We start from the raw sequence: 18,830 nt of genomic DNA, 5'->3' as shown, positions 1-18,830 counted from the left end.
GCAGTGTCATACTGCACAGTAACTGCTAGGAAATCTCATGCATTGCTCTTTCTACAGCACAGTGACTTGGCAATGTTCTGTGGGCTAAGAATAGAAGCATTCTTGGGAAAACATCTGAGAGCTGCACAGTCTGGAAGTCTGTATGCTTGCTTTGTTTTGCAGACATATGCTAGTGGAGCACTTAATTTTTCATACAAAGAAAACTTTTAAAAATCACTTCCATTTTCTGCAGAACCTTAAAATGTATCAATGAGGAGCTGAAATGTTGTCTAATAGAAAGGGTTGGTTCAATGCTGCATGCCAACACGCTCTAGTGCATGCCTAAGCATGTTTATTTGGGTAAATATGCCACTGCTAGAAGTTGGGCTAATTTACATGTGCAGCTCTGAAATACATCTCCCTAAGTTTCACATGAAGAATAATGGATTGTGCAAGAATTGCCACATCAGAAAAGTGGTGCATCAAGTTTCTTGATTCTCACAGGCAAACAACTCCAGAGAAATATCTCTCATGTGAAAGTAGAATGGTAAAGTTATTCTTTGAATTACTTGCACTGTTATGTTTTGTCTATAGCACAGGGAGAAGTTCATGTTCAGAATATGAATTTTGGTCTTATTTTCCCCCTTAGTAAACCTTCCCCTTTCCCCTATTGTGGAAATTTTGTAATCTAACCAAAAAAGCACTAGTTGTTTTTGGTATTTCTGGTGTTGACTTACCTGGATCAAAATAACACAAACTTTGGCAACAAATTAGAAACAGGCAAATATTTGGAATTTATCCACTGTTACACATATCATTTTCACTTATTGTTTGTCCACCTAGTAGATTTTCCTGGTGCTAGTCTTGTTGATTTTACTAAAGAACCAAAATGGTAGTAATCATTTGCCTAAAATAAAAGGCCCTGTTCTGTTTCTCTCCCCCCCCCCCAATGTGGACTGTGCCATCTTGTAGGCAGTAATCACAAATGCAAAACATTCTTCACAATGTAGGACATCTGAGAGATGTGAAAGGGAGACTATTGATGATGCCCTCCAAAGAGTCGTAACAAAACGCAAGCCATGCATGAGAACCCCTGAATTATAATACATACACTGTAAACATGTTATCACTTTGCTGATTAGGTTAGGAGCAAACAGCACTGTTATCTGAAAGTGAACTTCTTTTTATATTGATAACACAACTTTTCTCTAAGATAACATGTATTATCTGTTCATTATATTAAACTTCTTTCAGAATCATTAACTTTAATCACTGGACTTTGGTGCCTATTTTTTATCTTCATAAAACTGCACCATGGGAAATTGAGGCCTACCTTCAACTGTTACCCTGAGGGTGAACTTGGGATGGGTCTAAAATATAAAACAGGAAGTCTGTTAAGGAAACTGTTCAAGTTATTCTAAATAGGTGCTGATAAATATTATTTTTGTTTGTTTAGTTACTGCCTTTTACACATGTGTTGGTGAGCTTTATAGTCCTACCATAAAACAGAAAACAATGCAAAATGGTCACCTAAGGCAGGGACATTTTCATCTAGCTAGAAAAACATCCCTTTAAATGATATGCCTTTTCTGCTGCTGGATGTCCAGGGAGATGGCCGGTTGACAGTTTGGCTAGTAAGCTGGCTATGATCTCTCTTCTTTTTGACCCAAGATGTGGTTACTGTCACCAAGAGAATGGTAATATCATTTTTAGACTATTGCACTGTGCTTTGTATTGGGCTGCCCTTGAGAACATTTCTTTGACACATAACAGGTATTTATCGATTTAAATGCACCTACTATTTTAATAAGAAGTAAAGAGCTTTTTGTTTTCCTTTAGGAACGGAGACGAGAATTTGAGAACAATCTAGAAAAGGCTGGCCTGGAACTAGAAACTGAAGACAAGAAGGTAACGAAGCATTATTATGCCTTCTTACTTCTTGAACATATGCTTAAACTAGATGGGGGATGAAGAACTCTGCTTGGAAATTGCTAGGAAATAGAATGTCTATTGAATTGCGGCATCTTTCACCTCCCTGCCAGCAGCATGTTTAAGATTTGTTTGTTAACAGCGTGCTAGATGCTGATCAGAAAATAATACTGATGCATTCCATTCCTGGAGAGGTTCTGTGACCTTTAGGTGTCATCCAAAACCCTGCAGTGCCTAACAACATGGAGAGGTGCTACAGTGATATCCCTGCTCCTCTGCCTGGCAAGCCCAAGACATACCTGGGATCAGGAGATTGCACAGTCCAGCTGCAACAACAATGCTTCTATAGGAGAAGTCTCAGCGAGTAGTTTCAAGGCAGAGGAATTTCACTTTGTTAAGCATGGCAATTGCTCTGATTATGAGATCTCCTGATTCCAGGTGGGCCTAGGGTTTGTTTGGGCCCATTATCCTTTGTTGTGCGGGGGTATGGGGAGATGAGAAGGGTAGCCCCATTGAAATAGAGCCTCTTTGTAGATCTTGTTGATAAGCTGTAATCCTTCGGCTATCATCAATGGGAGGTTTGTTAAAGGCCTACAATAAAGGAAAAAGGAAGGGCTAGAAGAGCATTAAGTTGTACATGCAGAAAATCTTCAGGCATGTGGTCAAAATAAAGGTTTTGTATGGAGACAGAATACGGACCACTTCTGATGAGCACAACTAACTTCTCTTGGTCTTGATTATTCTCCCATTTTGCCTGTAGATGATTAGTCATGATTGACTCCCACTGGGATTAATAGAACAAGTTAGTGCTATTGGTTTCAGCGAGATTTAAATGTAACTTAACATTTTATACATCATAGTACAAAAGAAATACTATCAAATACCTAGAAGAGTAATGAGATGAATAGCAAACAGAGCGGCTTGACATAGAATAGAAGCACATGCTTTCTAAACTGCACTTTCTCATTATGTTCAAAATATGCCTTTTAGGACTCGTTTCTGGTCTGAAGTTTAAAAAATATTTTAAAGGTTTATTTTGCATGTTTATATTTTATGGTGTTTTGTTTTTTAAGAAATGTATATCGCCCAGAAACACTTGTAATGGTGGATTAAAAATGGTGGTAAAGGCTAGATAAATATTTATGATAGAGTCCAATGTAGCACTAAGTCTCTCATTTCACCAGAGGAAGGATTTCTCGATGGGTAATGAAATGTTCTCCCTTTCTCTTAACTCTGCAACCCCCCCCCCCCAAAAAAAAAAATCTGTTCCAGGGGTTCCCTCACCTTCTGGAGCAGATTTAGTGAGGGCATAGGATGCTCATAGTGGAGGGTGCAAAAAAGGAGAGAAACTCTTATTACCCATGTGGAAATATTTGCACTGGCAGGTCACAGGAGTTCAGTACCACCCAAAGTATTCTTGTTTTTGCTTACCACGTGGATGCAGTGGCCCTAGGTCCCATAGATCTGTATTTAATGTGAAGCTTCTTTATAGATGTATGAATATGAAAGTATTGCCTGTTTTAACCTCAAACCTTATCATTTCCTTCGTAGGAATCTGACAATGGCAAAACTTACTTTGTGAAGATTCATGCGCCATGGGAGGTTCTGATCACATATGCTGAAGTGCTGAGCATAAAAATGCCCATCAAAGAGAATGATATCCCTTGTACTGCGGAAAACCCTTTGGATTGGATATCTTGGCCATTTAGACTGCCTGAAATTGTGATGCACCCAGAACCAGATTACTTCACAGCCCCATTCAGCAAAGAACGGCAGGAACTCTACCTCATTGAAGATGAGAATACATTTTTCTCCCCGTCTGTCAGGAACAGAATTGTGAGTACTTCCGACACATCAGCACACATGAGGTGCAATTCAATGTTCTGGAGCCTTATATTGAAGTATTTTAGTCTGTAAAGGTAATGGGTTAACAAATTAGTTTAAAGGTCAAATATAATTTTATTTGACATATCTATTTTTGGAGTTTGGAAAATGTTTTGTATTCACGCACTGCGGTGAAGAACAGTTGCGAAGGAAAATTAGATTACCTGATAATCATAGTATAGTAATTTTAAACTGTGGGGTTGATTTCTCTCTCCCTCTTTTAGGTTTTCTATATTTTAACAAGGTGTCCATATGGAACAGAAGAAGGGAAAAAGAAGTTTGGAATCAAACGGCTCTTGAATAATGGCACCTACACTGCTGCTTATCCTCTTCATGATGTAGGTATTTTTTTGTGTCATTCATTCATACATTCATTTCAGAGTACTTCCCTGTTTTCCAAACCTCACTTTATCTGTTTTTAAGTAACATCTCCTGGGGAAGACATAATATGTGTGATTCTCTGTAATTGTGACTACTGCTATAGGAAACTGCTTACAACATAACATAATGTAACATAACACCTGTGCAAGCCTCGGGAAAAGAGCGAGGAGGGGAAGAAGGTTAATTACAACTGTGCTGTCAAACTGGGATGGTTATTGCAGGGTTAAAGTTTAGTGTCAAAGCGCCCTCTGGCGGCATACAACAAGTGCTTCACTGGAGCCCATTTTTGGATTTTCTTTTTAGCAGTTTATATATGAATGGGGCGCATAATTGTTTTTAGAAACTATGTTAGGAAATTGTGGCCTTTTATGTATTCATAAAAATACTTGCACAGTGCCGGTTCATGTGATATAACAAGAACAGCAATATATACAATGCAACAATATATGCAATGGAATATAAAATAGTACAAAATGATCATTTTAATTCCTAATTGCTCAAAAAAAATTAAGCAGTTGCATAACAAGGTAGAGATTCCTTCAAGCGAAACATCAGAATCAAAAGCAAGGGTGTTTGCTGAATCTTTGCTAGAAGACTGTTTTCACTGCTTGCAACCAGCCTGGCTTCTGGTAGAGGCCAGTCGGGCCTCTGTAAGATGGGCCTGGCTCCTGATGATCTCAGTGATCAAGATGGGATATAGGGTTTCCTGAATACAAGTTGGTCAGCACTTTGTATATTAACACAACAGACTTGAAAGTTGGGCTTGCATATTGCAAGACTCCTGAACTTCTATACCTAAATAGTTTGAGAATTTGAAAAATAATTAGGGACTTAATTGCTGGGAGAGTAAGCACAACGTGTACCTGGCACTAGAATCACTGCAGCTTGCCAGGGCGGGGTGGGGAAGGCAGGCAGCAGGAAGGTCTGTGTTCTGATGACACGCTGGCAGGAGGAGTACATCTGCACAATCCCAGCTTCTTTGTTTCATTGCCCCTTCCCCCTCCTGGTAAGCCACAGGGGTGCCAGCATAGTTAGTTCCCGGCCATCCACTCCTGCTTGTTGTTGCCCCACAGTCAGTTAAGTTTTAAAGTACGTATTATTTAGACCTGGCAGAGATGCAGTTCCCAAGTTTCAGATTAAGTGTGCTTGTTCTTAAGGAATGCCCACGTTGTTGGTCTTAACACTATAAATAGCTATTTGTTGCCACCCGCCCCCAGCCTGTCATATACATAGAAGTATACTAATTTCTACATATGTTATCCTGGTACATATTTAGGGGGAACCAGTGTAGCAGAACACATGCTGCCGTTTACTGATCTGTTTTATTTCTGCTTTATTTCATTGTGCACGCTGACACAGTGCCAGTATTGGAAAAGGGCGAATGACCCGAAGTGTGAAAATGAAAGGTACACCCTCTACAGAGAATGGGCAAGGTTTCCTCGTTTTTTCAAAGAACAGCCCTTGGATCTTATCAGGTGAGCAATTGGGTACTCTTATCTTAATGGAAGCACCAGCTTTTGCATTGCCTTGCAATATTTACCTACTTTAATTTCATAGTTCAAGGAAACCTCAAAAATTGTAAAATGGCCTTAGGGGTCCATAATCTAATGACCTCCTGCTTGGACTCCTGCAGTGTGCTCTACATGGGACTGACCTTGAAATTGGTCAGGCAGCTGCAGCTAACGCAGAATGCTAGATTGTTGAGTGGGGCATCCTTATAGGACCATGTTCCGTCAATCCTGAAAGTTGCACTGGCTGCCAGTGAGCTCTTCGGCCCAATTCAAGTTATTAGTATCAGTACCCTAAATGGCTTGGGGGCCATGTGCCTAAAAGAGCACCTTTCCCAAGGCCCACTATCTCAGGCAATACAATTCACAGGAGAGACCCTGTTGGTGGTGGTGCCACTTCCCGCTGCCCTGTTGTTGCAGACCTATGACAGGACCTTCTCATTGGCCATTCTCCATTTGTGGGCTTTACTCCCTGGTGGGGTGTGTTGTCTCCCTCACTAGAGGAATCTTAAAACATCCCTGCTCAACCAGGCATTTAATGGCTGAAAGAAATGGTTTCTAGCACCCTTGAAACTGAAGATATATACCGTATTTTTCGCCCCATAGGACGCATTTTTCCCCTCCAAAAATGAAGGGGAAATGTGCGTGTGTCCTATGGGCCGAATGCAGGCTTTCGCTGAAGCCTGGAGAGTGAGAGGGGGCGGTGCGCACCGACCCCTCTCGCTCTCCAGGCTTCGCGCAGCTCTCCGCAAGGCACGGGAGCCCTGTGCTGGGCTCCCACGGCTTGCGGAGAGTTGCCTGTTCTGGGGGCTGGGGTCAGGGGAAGCTTGGGCTTCCCCCGCCCCAGCCCCATGCCTGGGGGGGAAAAATAATTTCACCCTTTATTTCCCCCCAAAAAACTAGGTGCGCCTTATAGGATGGTGCGTCCTATAGGGTGAAAAATACGGTAACTGGTTTTAGGTAAAGGTAAAGGTACCCCTGCCCATACGGGCCAGTCGTGTCCAACTCTAGGGTTGTGCACCCATCTCACTTAAGAGGCCGGGGGCCAGCGCTGTCCGGAGACACTTCCGGGTCACGTGGCCAGCGTGACGAAGCTGCTCTGGCGAGCCAGCACCAGCGCAGCACACGGAAACGCCGTTTACCTTCCCGCTATAAAGCGGTACCTATTTATCTACTTGCACTTAGGGGTGCTTTCAAACTGCTAGGTGGGCAGGAACTGGGACCGAAAGACAGGAGCTCAACCCGCCGCAGGGATTCGAACCACCGACCATGCGATCGGCAAGCCCTAGGCACTTGTTTTTAGTTGTTGTTTAATTAAAAAAACCCACTACTGTGTTATTTTGCTGCCTTGTTTGCTGCCTTGGGCTCCTTTGGGAAGGTATCCAATGGGATATAATTTCAAATAATGGAAATCGAGATATATAGCTAGATAGCTGGAAGATCTGTATGTACCAAGATCATCATTGGAAGGTTCAAAAGCAGAAAGAATGAAAAATGTTTTGCATGAGATTTTTGACCCGTCCCAGTACAGGTGTCAATATTGTTTCTCTTTACATCACACCGTAAAGCCCTCTTTTCTGGTTGCAGTGAGTGTCCTCCTATGCTAGAAGCTGATTCGTTTCCCAAGTAACCTCCCCCCCAAAATGCTTAATTTTGTCTGAGGCAAGGGTACAATGTCAATGTATAGCTGTAAAAGGGTGTACTTTGAACTGTCAGATTCCTTTTCTCTGGTGTTCAGCTTCTATATGCATATTCCCAACTAGCTGTTTGACCAATTATGCTAAACAACGTTCTGTGGGTGTTAAAGGTGCTGTCGCTGGTCATGTTCATATCATCACTTCCATGGCTTCATGCCAGGGTCTAAGGCAGCTTTAAAATCAAAATGAGGGGAGGGAGAATCATATCTGGTTGCTCGGCAACACATGAGCAGAGCAAAAACTAGCTATCTATGTGATTAGGGCACAAATAAGAACAAGAAATTCTGAGAATTGTTTTATAGTCAACTCAGTAGCATTCCTTTGAATTTTGCATGAAAACTTGTCATCCAAATCTAGCCCTGTATCTTTATTTGCAATTAGTCTTCCAAGCTTTTCTCCCCTTTCCTCCCCCTTTTTAAGATGCTGATTGTTTCTTGCATTCCCTTACTTTCCATTCCACATTACTTTCCCGCAGGAAGTATTATGGGGAGAGGATTGGAATCTACTTTGCCTGGCTGGGGTTCTACACTGAGATGCTGTTCTTTGCCGCTATCGTTGGATTAATCTGTTTCCTGTATGGTGCATTCACAATGAATGAAAATATGAGTAGGTAAGAGTAATTAACATAGTCGTGTTGGTTAGATTGAATCATGATCAGTTGACTGATGACAGCTGTCCTGTCCACTTCACTGCTAATTGTTGTGGATCAATTTTTTCTTTGAAAAGTTTGAGTCCCCTTGCCTTCTGTAACATTGTATGCAGTGATCCTGTGAGCCACTGTACAGAAACATATGATCCAGATGAAGAACTATGTGCCACTGCATTATTGTGGGTATGGCGCTGCTGAATATTGCACACTGAAAGAGGGGGAACTGTTTCTCTATATTCCTTTTGTAAAGTCAAATATCAGCATCTGCACAAAAACACAATTTATCTGTCTACTGCTTAATTAAATGCAACATATCTTTTATCTGTCCCTTTCAGCCAAGAAATATGTGACTCCGAAATTGGGGGAAAGATTATCATGTGCCCACTATGTGATCAAAAATGTGATTACTGGAGATTGAACTCCACGTGTGAGTCTTCAGAGGTCTGTAGTCATTGCTGCAATTTTTGTTTTTAAAAAATAGCTTTCCCATGGTTGTTTTCATTCAAATTGTTAATTTGTGTTTTTATTCCAGTACTCCCATTTGTTTGATAATGTGGCGACCCTCTTTTTTGCAATCTTTATGGGGATCTGGGGTGAGTATATTTGTTAGTGCTACTTAAATAACACTCAAGCCATGTGGGTCAGCTTTAGCTTTGTCTCTTACTGCATGCAAGTCAATGGCACTTCTGACAACAAGACTATGACTTGGTCCTGTGAGTGAATGTTCACTCATGGGATGCTCCTTCTGGTAGAAAGGGGAAGAGGGAGAGCTCATGACTCCCTCATGAATCCCTCTGTAAACATAAAGTAAAAGGTAAAGGTACATGACCCCTGGATGGTTAAGTCTAGTCAAAGGTGACTATGAGGTGTGGCACGCATCTCGCTTCAGTCTGAGGGAGCCGGCATTTGTCCACAACTTTCTGGGTCATGTGGGCAACATGACTAAACCGCTTCTGGCACAATGGAAAACCTTCCATCTGTAGTGGTACCTATTTATCTGCTTGCACTGGTATGGTTTCAAACTGCTAGGTTGGCAGAAGCTGGGACAGAGCAATGGGAGCTCACCCTGTCACACAGATTCAAACTGCTGACTTTCCAATCAGCAAGCCCAAGAGGCTCAGTAGTTGAGACCACAGTGCCACATGCCCCCCCCCCCCCTCCAAGTGTTCAGCTCTGAACTATGTGGGAGGTGACATGGGGGGATTGCAGGGGAAAGGGGGGAATTGGCAAATATTACCTTTGCTGGATCGGAGTTGCTTTTATTAATGGATGAGCCACTCTAGATCTCAGCCTCTGTAAGTATTGTATGAATGCTATAAATATCATTCTGTAATGATATATGTAAATGTGCAATAATTCACTGGGTTTGATCCAGAGGAAGTTAAACATGTTTTAGATATCTTGGGTCCTATTGGTTTCAATGGAACTGAACAGCGCTTCCATATTCTTAAGCACACCAAATCCCAAGGAGTGGTACAACCCTCAATGTGCAAAAATATGCAGACAGTAATGAATCTGACTAACTTTGTCACAGCTCCAAAAATTCCATCAAAATGAAAAATGGCATCTCCAGGGAATCTGCAGTAGTTTTTTATGTAACTGATGTACTGTATAGACATCAAATCCATCACAAAGATAATAGAGAAAGTATTATCTGGGAATGTTGGTTTTGCTCAGTTACTACTAGACATTTCTTATTCTTATTTTTGTTTGCACCATACTCTATTCATTGCAGTCACACTTTTCTTGGAGTTCTGGAAGCGTCGGCAAGCTCGACTTGAATATGAATGGGATCTAGTTGATTTTGAGGAGGAACAGCAGCAACTACAACTGAGGCCAGAGTATGAAGCAAAATGTACTCAAAAAAGGAAGAATCCAGTAACGCAGGTAACCTGAGCATTAGAAGACAAAAATCACATGGAGGTTGGGGGATACATAAGATCCAGTTACCCATTGCGTATTTAAGATGAAGTATTCCATCTCTTGTGGGATGTGGGTGGCTCTGTGGCCTGATCAGAAGGTTGGCGGTTTGAATCCCCGTGACGGGGTGAGCTCCCGTTGCTTGGTCCCAGCTCCTGCCAACCTAGCAGTTCGAAAGCACGTCAAAGTGCAAGTAGATAAATAGGGACCGCTACGGTGGGAAGGTAAACGACGTTTCCGTGCGCTGCTCTGGTTTGCCAGAAGTGGCTTAGTCATGCTGGCCACATGACCCGGAAGCTGTACGCCGGTTCCCTAGGCCAGTAAAGCAAGATGAGCACCGCAACCTCAGAGTCGTTCGCGACTGGACCTAATGGTCAAGGGTCCCTTTACTTTTTATTCCATCTCTTAAGTGCTTAAGAAGGAATTATGCCAGAACATTACACAAGCATGTTGTTCTGACAGGGTCCAGAAAGTTATAATTCTGTAAATGTTTCAGAACAAGGTGACAAATCAACTGCCAGTGCTTAGGGTTAACATCTGAACACGGAAAGCTTCTACCTAGCCTTTTCCCTGAAACAGTAGTTCTCTAAGTATAGATAGTTTTTGATGTGGAGGCATTCAAATATGCAGTTTTCACACCTGCATTCTGGAGCAACACAGTCCTAGGGCCGTACAGCATGTGCTTCTTCTGAGTGTTTGAATTGCTGATAAGCTTTTGTCTGCATGCCGTGAGTTTCTGGGCAGCTAAACCAAAGGGGAAAAATAACAGACAAAATGGCTACAATTCTACTTCAGATGCAGTAAATGTCTGTTTCACTAAGCCTGATCCTTATGATGAAACTCTAGTGCTTTAAGGAACAATTCTCTGGTGTTAATGTGATTACATTGGATGTAAGTAATATTAATGTATCTATTTATTTGTTAAATTCTATCCTGCCTTTCCGTCAAAGCTGCTCAACTGCAGGAAAATAGAAAGTAAAAAACAAAACAAAAAATAAAGCAAGGGAAATAAAACGTATCAGTTAGAATCAGCAAGTTGATGATTTTGCATTATCTTTACAATGGATTGGCAAAATGTTTTGGGACAAAATGAAGGTATCCTCTGAGCACAGCTACAAGTTAGAGGAATCCTGATTTATATTGCATATTAGATATTGCTTAGATGTTTCCTTTTGTACATGAAGCTCATGAAGAATGGGAAGTCTAAATGTGTTGACATTCTTAAATATGTGTTTGATCATTACAAGTCACTTGCTTTAATTTCTAGTTACATTTTTTTAAAAAAATAATAATGCTGAAACCTTGTTCCCTCTCCTTTAAATCCTCTATTATCTGTTTTTCAAGGTTCTAGGTTACAGAAATTTGTAAACATCCTGTCAGCAGTCCAGATATGAAAGAAATCAATGGTTAACCAAATTATAGTTGAATGTTCTTGCTGTGTGACATTAGACAATGAAAATGTGAAGGATCTGAGGCTCTAAAGATTATATCTGCAGATTGAAAAGAACACTGATATTCTTCAACTGTACAACTACATTTCATTGTTACTTACACTAATTTGAGACTTTTGCTGGTCACCAGTCATTTTGCACTTCCATACTTATATCAGAATTGTGCCCTTTTTATTAACCCGCAGGTCTAGCAACATTGTAATCAATCTTTAAGCTAGCATTAAGCTAGGTCACAGTGGGTTATGATCTGCTCTCATGGAGATTATTACTTATGATGGTACTGAACTTCAAAATGGGGGAGGAGTGTGTGTGGTTGAACAACACTTTTCTGGAGGACATCTTAAGCCAATTTTGAACTGAGCTCAGACATCTCCAGAGGCAATGCCTGGTTTGAAATGTGCTCAGTTCTCTGTTGTCATCCCTTCTGCCTATTTGCTCTCCTTCCACTGGCTTTCACAGGTGAGAGGCAGCAAAGGGCTTACAGCTGCATAGGCCTTCGCCTTAAGGCCTGGACATAACCATTTACCTTTGTTATAAATTACTTCCATTCTTCCCTTTGTGTTGTGCAACAACCAAGCCTGAAAGTCTCCAATTAACCATAGTTTCTCATTGCATTTAAACTGATGGTGGTGACCCTAGTTTCCTGGCTTGGATGAAATGAGAAACTCTGGTTAATGGGATACTTCCTGGTTAGATAGCTGCAGACATGGGTAGCACTTATTATCAGGTGATGGTGGTACAGTGAAATCTTTTCCGTTCTTTAATTACTGCTTTTTAAATTGTCTGGTCTGCTATTCTAGGAATTAGAATTGGTTAAGAGGAAGAGCATACATGACTATGGGAAACTGAGCTTGTTGTACTTTGGAATTTTGTTTTGGGTAAGACAGGGCTGCGTGATCTCTGCAGCTTAGAGTGGCAACTAATGAAAGAGCCATTTCTTCAAGTGGGAAAGCAATGAAAAGACCTGAGAGAATGGAGGACAACACTTAACAGCAATAGCTAGTCCAGTCCAAACATACATCTCCCCCCCCCCCCCGTCATGTAAATTGGGCATATTGGAAACTGAACTGCATTCACTCCCTTCTGTTCAGAAGATCACAGAGAAGGAAAACAAAAATGGCCTTCTGTCCATCCTGTAAATTTGGCAAAGTCTTAAAAGCTCTGGATGACTGGCTTCTCATCTACATATGGACTCCTCCATTTCTGTCTTTCTCCCATAAGATGAAATGTGCTACATCATGCATTCCTTGGGAGTGTAAAAACTATTTTCTTGGGGTGTGTTTGCTTTCTCACAGTGGTTGAGGTTGCTTTCTGCAGTGTTCAGTGTAAGAATATGTCTGCGGGAGGTGAAATGTGCTGTGCTTGCTTGACTGTTTCAGGAGTTGGAGCCTTACTTGCCTTTAACTAGCCAGGCTATACGATTCTGCATCTCGGGAACGACAGTGTTGTTCTGGGTGAGCATCCTTTTGAATCATCACTGTAATGCATAACAAGCAACGCATCACTTTTTAAGCTTGAATTTTAACATGCCTTAATGCTTTTGCTGTCGGTATCTTTCTCTCTGTGCTTCTGGCTACAAGGGGTTGTAACTAACATTCTGCTTTCTTAGTGTCATGCAAAGTACACACTGAATCGTATAGCATACAATCCATAACTCTCTCTTCTGCCAAATCAATGCATTTGACTTTATTTAGTTGTCCATTATTCATGATGATGAATATAGTGACTTAGGTTACAGTTTTATACCCACATACCTGGGAATAACCTCTGTTAAATTCAATGGAACCTACTTTTAAGATGACATCTATGAGATGCCACTGACTGTGTTGTTATTATTATTGTATTTATTTATACCCCACCTTTTCTCCTGATAGGATTCAGGGCAGCATGCAGATAAAAACAAGAATCACTAAAAACATAGAAAAATAATAATTAAAAAACAATTAAACACTGATAGAATTAAACCATATACATGTATTAAATATGTTTAGAACAAGTAAATAGTTACAGTAAAAATGGTATGTCACCAGCCCTTTCATTAAAAGCAGTTCCCAAAAGCCTGTTGGAACAAGACAGTTTTTACCATCTGATGAAAGAACAACAAGGATGGAGCCAGTCTAGCTCCTCCTGGGAGGGACTTTTAGAGTCTGGGAGCAGCTACTGAGAAGGCCCTTTACTGTGTCCCCACCAACCATTCATATGAGTGTGGCATGGCCAAGAGAAGGACCTTTCCTGAAGATTTCAAAACCTGAGCAGGTTTGTATGAGGGAATACATTATTTCAAGTAGCTTGGACCTAAGCCATGTAGCATCTAAAGGTCATAACCACCACTTTGAATTGTGCCTAGAAACAGACTGGTAGACAGTGGAGCTGTTCCACTGCTCCCTAAAGGGTTATGCTCCCTATAATTATCTCTGGTCCATAATCTGATCATATCTCTTTGAGCCAGTTGATGTTTCTAAGCACTTTTCAAAGGCAGCCCCATCTAGAGCACTTTACAGTAATCCAAATAGGAGGTAACTAAGGCATGTGTCAGTGTGGCCAATTGAGATATCTCAAGGAATGGTTGCAGTTGGCACAGTGCAAATGCACTCCTGGCCACTGTGGAAACCTGGGCATTCATGCTCAGTCTGGAGTCCAGGAGCACACCCAAACTGTGTCTTCATGGGAAGTGTTACCTCATCAAGCACAGGCTGAATCCCTGTTCCGTGTTCTGCCTTCTGACTGACCAAGAGCGCTTCTGTCTTGTCTAGATTAAGTTCCAGTTTGTTCACCCTCATCCAGTCCATTACAGATGACACACGCTGGTTTGCATCTGAGATTGCTTCCTTGGATTTTGGTGGAAAGGAGAAATAGAGCTGGGTCATCAGCATACTGGTGACACTGAACCCCAAAACTCCAGACAGCCTTTCTTAGCAGTTTCATGTAAATGTTAAATAGCACAGGGGACAGAAGAGTACACTGAGGGACTCTGCAGGCCAGTGCCCAAGGTGTCAAACAGGAGTCCCTCCAGGAAGGAGCAGAGCCATTGTAAAATAGTACCTCTAAGTCCCATCCCTGCAAGGTGGTCCAGAGGAATACCATGTTTGATGGACTGAAAGCTGTCAAGATGTTTAACAGAGCCAACAGGGATACACTGTCCTTGCACAGTTCCTTGCACAGAGCCTCTGTTCCATAACCAGGCCTGAAACCAGATCTAGATAATCAGTCTCTGTAGTTATCTGAAGACCAAGGGAATTTTGCCCTATTTTGAATTGTTCAAATGCTTGATTATAAAATTTCCCTATAACCTGTAGTCATATATTATTGACCAAAACACTCTGGAGAAATTGGGTTCTGGATTGCATCATTTACATCTGAACCAATTCAACTTTCTCTATTTCAATACAGAAAAAAATTGAGAGATCTTTAGTATGTGGATAATGTGTTATAAACACAAATGTTTATAATGCTACCATATCTATGCAATGAAATTGTAACATGGTATTGGTGGATTTTGAACCAGCATGCCACTAGTGTGCTTTGCATGATTTTGCTTGGTGTACTAACAGATAAGCTAAACAGAAAAAGACAGTATTACTGCTCTGTTGGGACTATACCACTTTAGACTGAAGACATGACTACATTTATTTTACTTATTTCTAAATTTCCCTTCATCTAGCGGTTTCCAGGGCAATGTACAATAAGCATAAACAATTACGTATACAAAACACAAACACAATTAAAAACAACCAACCTTGAAAACAAATAGGCAGGAAAAGCTACAGAAAGCAAAAGCAAACATAGCCCTTTGAAATGCTTGGCCAAATACAAGAGGCACCAGAAATATTACAATGTCAGCAAAAGGCTTACCAACATTGAAGAGGGTGTTCCAGAGTTGGAGTACCACTGCAGAAAAGGACCCAAACCATTTCAGACTTTACAAGTACATATCACCATCTTGAATACTGGTCCCAGTTGTGACCATGTAGCCGAGACAGTTCTTTCTGAATCAGAATACTGTGAATCAACTGGGCTGAGCCAGTTAAAATTGTGATAGCTGAGTTCTTCGCTAATTGAAGCTTCTATATAGTCTTAAAGGACAGCCCTGTGTATAACACTGAGGGGTTGCCCCATGTATAATGTGTCTAATCCATCCAGGATGTTACCAGAGGCTCTGGCCAGGAACAGATGCAGCTGAAGAACCAGGCAAAAATATTAAAAGACAAGGCTGCTTAGGCATCAGGTGGCAATGTTAAATCAAGGAGTACACTCAAGTTCCATGTGTGCTACTTTAGGGGGAGTGCAGTGCCATCCAGAACACACTGAACATCTGTCTCTCAGACCCAAGAATACCTGCTCACAGTCCTTCTGTCTTGTCAGGATTCAGCTTCAGTCTTGACCCTCATCTGTCCATTTCCAAATCCAGGCATTGGCTGAGCCTCACTTGGCTCACATGACATAGAGAAATAGATCTAGGTTAGATTACCTTACCAAGCAGTTTGAAAAAGAGCATGGGGGTATAAGACAGAGCCATGTAGGACTCTACGACACAAGGGCCATGTTGGTTGAGCAGAAGCTCCCCACTGCAGCTTTCTGAAACTGACCCTGGAGGTAGATGTAGAACTATCACAGCATCTCATCCATTACACACAACTGTTGGTAGCAATTATCAACTGAAAGACACAAAAATAACAGTGCATCAGGTGGATAGGGTCTGGCTTGGCTCCCACCCTGATGTACTTGGGTTTTACTTGCAAGAAGAATACATTGGATGAACATCAGATCAGCCATTAGATAGACACATATCCTCCCTCTTGCAGTCTTAAGTGATACAGTCCCGATGGGGCCATACTACACTATTATTCTCAATGTGTAGTTTGGCCCTTAGAGACCTATATGGCACAGCTGGGGAACTGGTGGTCCTCCAGATGTTGCTGAACTACAACTCCCATCATGTCCATTGGACATTCTGGCTAGGGCTGATGGGACTTGGAGTCCATCAACAGCTGGAGGGCCATGGATTCCCCATGCTTGCTGTATAGTATAAAGCATTAAAGGCTGTTTCTGATATGATGTCATTGTCCTTAAACCTCTGTGGTCTCTCTCAGATCTTTTTGATCATAGCTAGTATGATAGCTGTGATAGTTTACCGCCTTGCCGTCTATGCTGCTTTTGCCAGCATCATGGAGAATGCACAAACCTTGCAGCCTATTCAAGGTATCCTGACACCACAACTGGCAACATCGGTCACTGCTTCATGCCTGAATTTTGTCATCATTATGATACTGAATTTCTTGTATGAGAGGATAGCCATCTGGATCACAGATATGGGTAGGTATGTTGCATAAAGACAGAACTGTCAGGGATATGTTTCTGTCCCTGTGGTGGAAATGCTGAGTTTATTGGCAACCAGAAGCTGAATAATTATACAATTTTTCCATATGGCCAAGTTGGCTAGCATTCCTGGGAAACTGTTTTTGAGACCTCCCTCTGTATCATGTAGCTTTGTTCCTAGATTATCCACAGCTGCATCCTAGTTCTGTGATTTTATGAGGAAGAGCTTATACACTATTGCAGCTGGCTTGACTATGCTAATAACTACTTATTAGGAGTGTAACATCACTGTAGGGAACTCATGGAAGAGCGTTTCTCCCCTTCCATAATAATATACCATCCACAACTGACATTTTTCTTGACTCGCCCCTCCATAGATTTTACATTTTTCATATGAGTAGGCTGCTTATGTGATCATTTATTACAATTTGCAAACCTTACGATGAAGATTTGGACCACGAATTCCATTTGCGTCATTAACTACCACACTAGAGTGATGTTTGTTGTTCAGATAAATTTTTCAGTAAATAATGGGATAATGAAGCATTTAGAATAATCCTAAAATAAGTGCTTCCTGAGCTAAGATGATGATCCCCAATTATAGCTGGCAAATGGAAATGTTTTAATCTACATTCATTTTTCCACAGTGGAAATAATAATTATAATGTGTTTTAAATTTGGAAGAATTTAATTGTTCACCTGTAGGAATAATTCTGCAGTAGTCCTGTCACTTGCATAGAGAGGCTATAGACTCGACTCACTGTTCTATAGTTGGTGCCCTCTGCTGGCATAAAAATGCAGTGAATGGTCTTGCAGTATTCTTTTGGAAACCCTGTTCTTACTCATACCTAATAGTTCTGCAGTGCTTCAGCCAAATTCAAAATTGTCAGTGTTTGCTGTAGCCTTGTTTGCTGTGCATGGTGCAGAAAAGAAAAAAAAATCCTTGTTTATTTTGCTGACCTTGCAGAGATCCCAAGAACTCACCTTGAATACGAGAACAGACTCACCATGAAGATGTTCCTGTTTCAGTTTGTCAACTATTATTCTTCATGTTTCTACGTGGCTTTCTTCAAAGGGAAATTTGTGGGGTACCCAGGTCACTACACATACATGTTTGATCGCTGGAGAAATGAAGAGGTATGGGGTCATTTTTTAGTGAATTAAGGAAGTAATTGCCAACCACCCTCATTTTTGTAAAGACAGGCCACTAAAACAGCACAATATTCTGAATAAAAAGCCAGGAAAATGTCACAAATGTACATAAGATGCAGTAGAAGATGCCTGTCTGTGTTTGTCAATGTATGTTTTGGAATGTGCTATCTGCAAACAAAGGTCCTTGCATTATATAACTCAAGAGTAAACTGCTGAAACAGACTGGCTCTCTGAGAACAATAGTCATGTCTCTCACTCTGGTGTTAAGGGTTTGTCTCTCCCTTTCTTCCCAAATCATACATTTATATAGTATTAAGGGATTTTGTGGTTGTGCTGACAGTGCCACCGACAGACTAAGCGCTCTAATGACAGGGTGGGGTAGGAGAAATAGCTTCTGGATTTGATTGGCTGAAATCTGTTGTTCCCTATCAGTGAATTTGCCCCTACAAAATGTGATAGATAAATTTTCAGGGGGCTTCCTCAGAAGTTGACCTTAGGTAAATAGTGGGATATACCTTCTCTGCATAAGAATCCTCTGTACAGCTAACCGTGTCTGAGGCAAAGGAAGCAAGTCAGCCTAGCTCCCTTCCTCTGAGTCTCTGGCTGCCGTTAGTTGAGGTGTTCAGATCTTAGAAAGGGACAGAGCAGTCAGAGAGGCCATGGGAGGGAGGGCAGAAGAAGGCAGGAGCCAAGATCTTGAGAAGAAGGACTGCTGCCCAAGAGAATCCATGGAACTTAGAAAATGAAGGTTGGAACAGGTTACTTCCCTGGGTTGAGTTGTCCAGAGGAATGTGGGCAAGAAGAGAATGAGGAACCTGACAGAAGTAAAATTGGGAGGCTGGGCACAGAAGACAGCTGCACATGCCCAGGAACAGAAATGAGGGGTCGCCTGTTGATTTGAAACAGCCAGTCAGATGTTTGGCTGCTGGTTTTTTAATATTAAAAAGAGGTGCTTTACATCAAT

At 41.4% G+C, this 18,830-nt stretch overlaps 1 protein-coding gene across 11 annotated transcripts in view; it reads left to right on the top strand.

Moving 5' to 3' along the window:
- Positions 1 to 18,830, top strand: part of ANO5 (anoctamin 5) — a 66,488-nt gene that overhangs the window by 32,116 nt on the left and 15,542 nt on the right. For 6 of the 11 annotated variants that reach the window (XM_083428922.1, XM_083428930.1, XM_083428928.1 and 3 more), the window contains 11 exons: positions 1,819 to 1,887; positions 3,460 to 3,744; positions 4,017 to 4,130; positions 5,533 to 5,648; positions 7,854 to 7,988; positions 8,363 to 8,468; positions 8,560 to 8,620; positions 9,763 to 9,914; positions 12,199 to 12,276; positions 16,489 to 16,711; positions 17,682 to 17,851. In XM_083428922.1, the coding sequence (XP_083285048.1) occupies positions 1,819 to 1,887; positions 3,460 to 3,744; positions 4,017 to 4,130; positions 5,533 to 5,648; positions 7,854 to 7,988; positions 8,363 to 8,468; positions 8,560 to 8,620; positions 9,763 to 9,914; positions 12,199 to 12,276; positions 16,489 to 16,711; positions 17,682 to 17,851 (1,509 nt within the window). Of the gene's footprint in view, positions 1 to 1,818; positions 1,888 to 3,459; positions 3,745 to 4,016; positions 4,131 to 5,532; positions 5,649 to 7,853; positions 7,989 to 8,362; positions 8,469 to 8,559; positions 8,621 to 9,762; positions 9,915 to 12,198; positions 12,277 to 12,777; positions 12,853 to 16,488; positions 16,712 to 17,681; positions 17,852 to 18,830 lie in introns of all 11 variants that reach the window. The other 5 variants (XM_083428923.1, XM_083428929.1, XM_083428931.1 and 2 more) reach the window with 1 other exon arrangement.

The sequence above is a fragment of the Podarcis tiliguerta genome (genome assembly GCF_965153285.1).
Source record: "Podarcis tiliguerta genome assembly, chromosome: 1".
NCBI classification, from domain to species: Eukaryota; Metazoa; Chordata; class Lepidosauria; order Squamata; family Lacertidae; genus Podarcis; species Podarcis tiliguerta.
The sequence above is the reverse complement of the archived record's forward strand: the minus strand, read 5'-3'. Positions and strand labels throughout refer to the sequence as shown.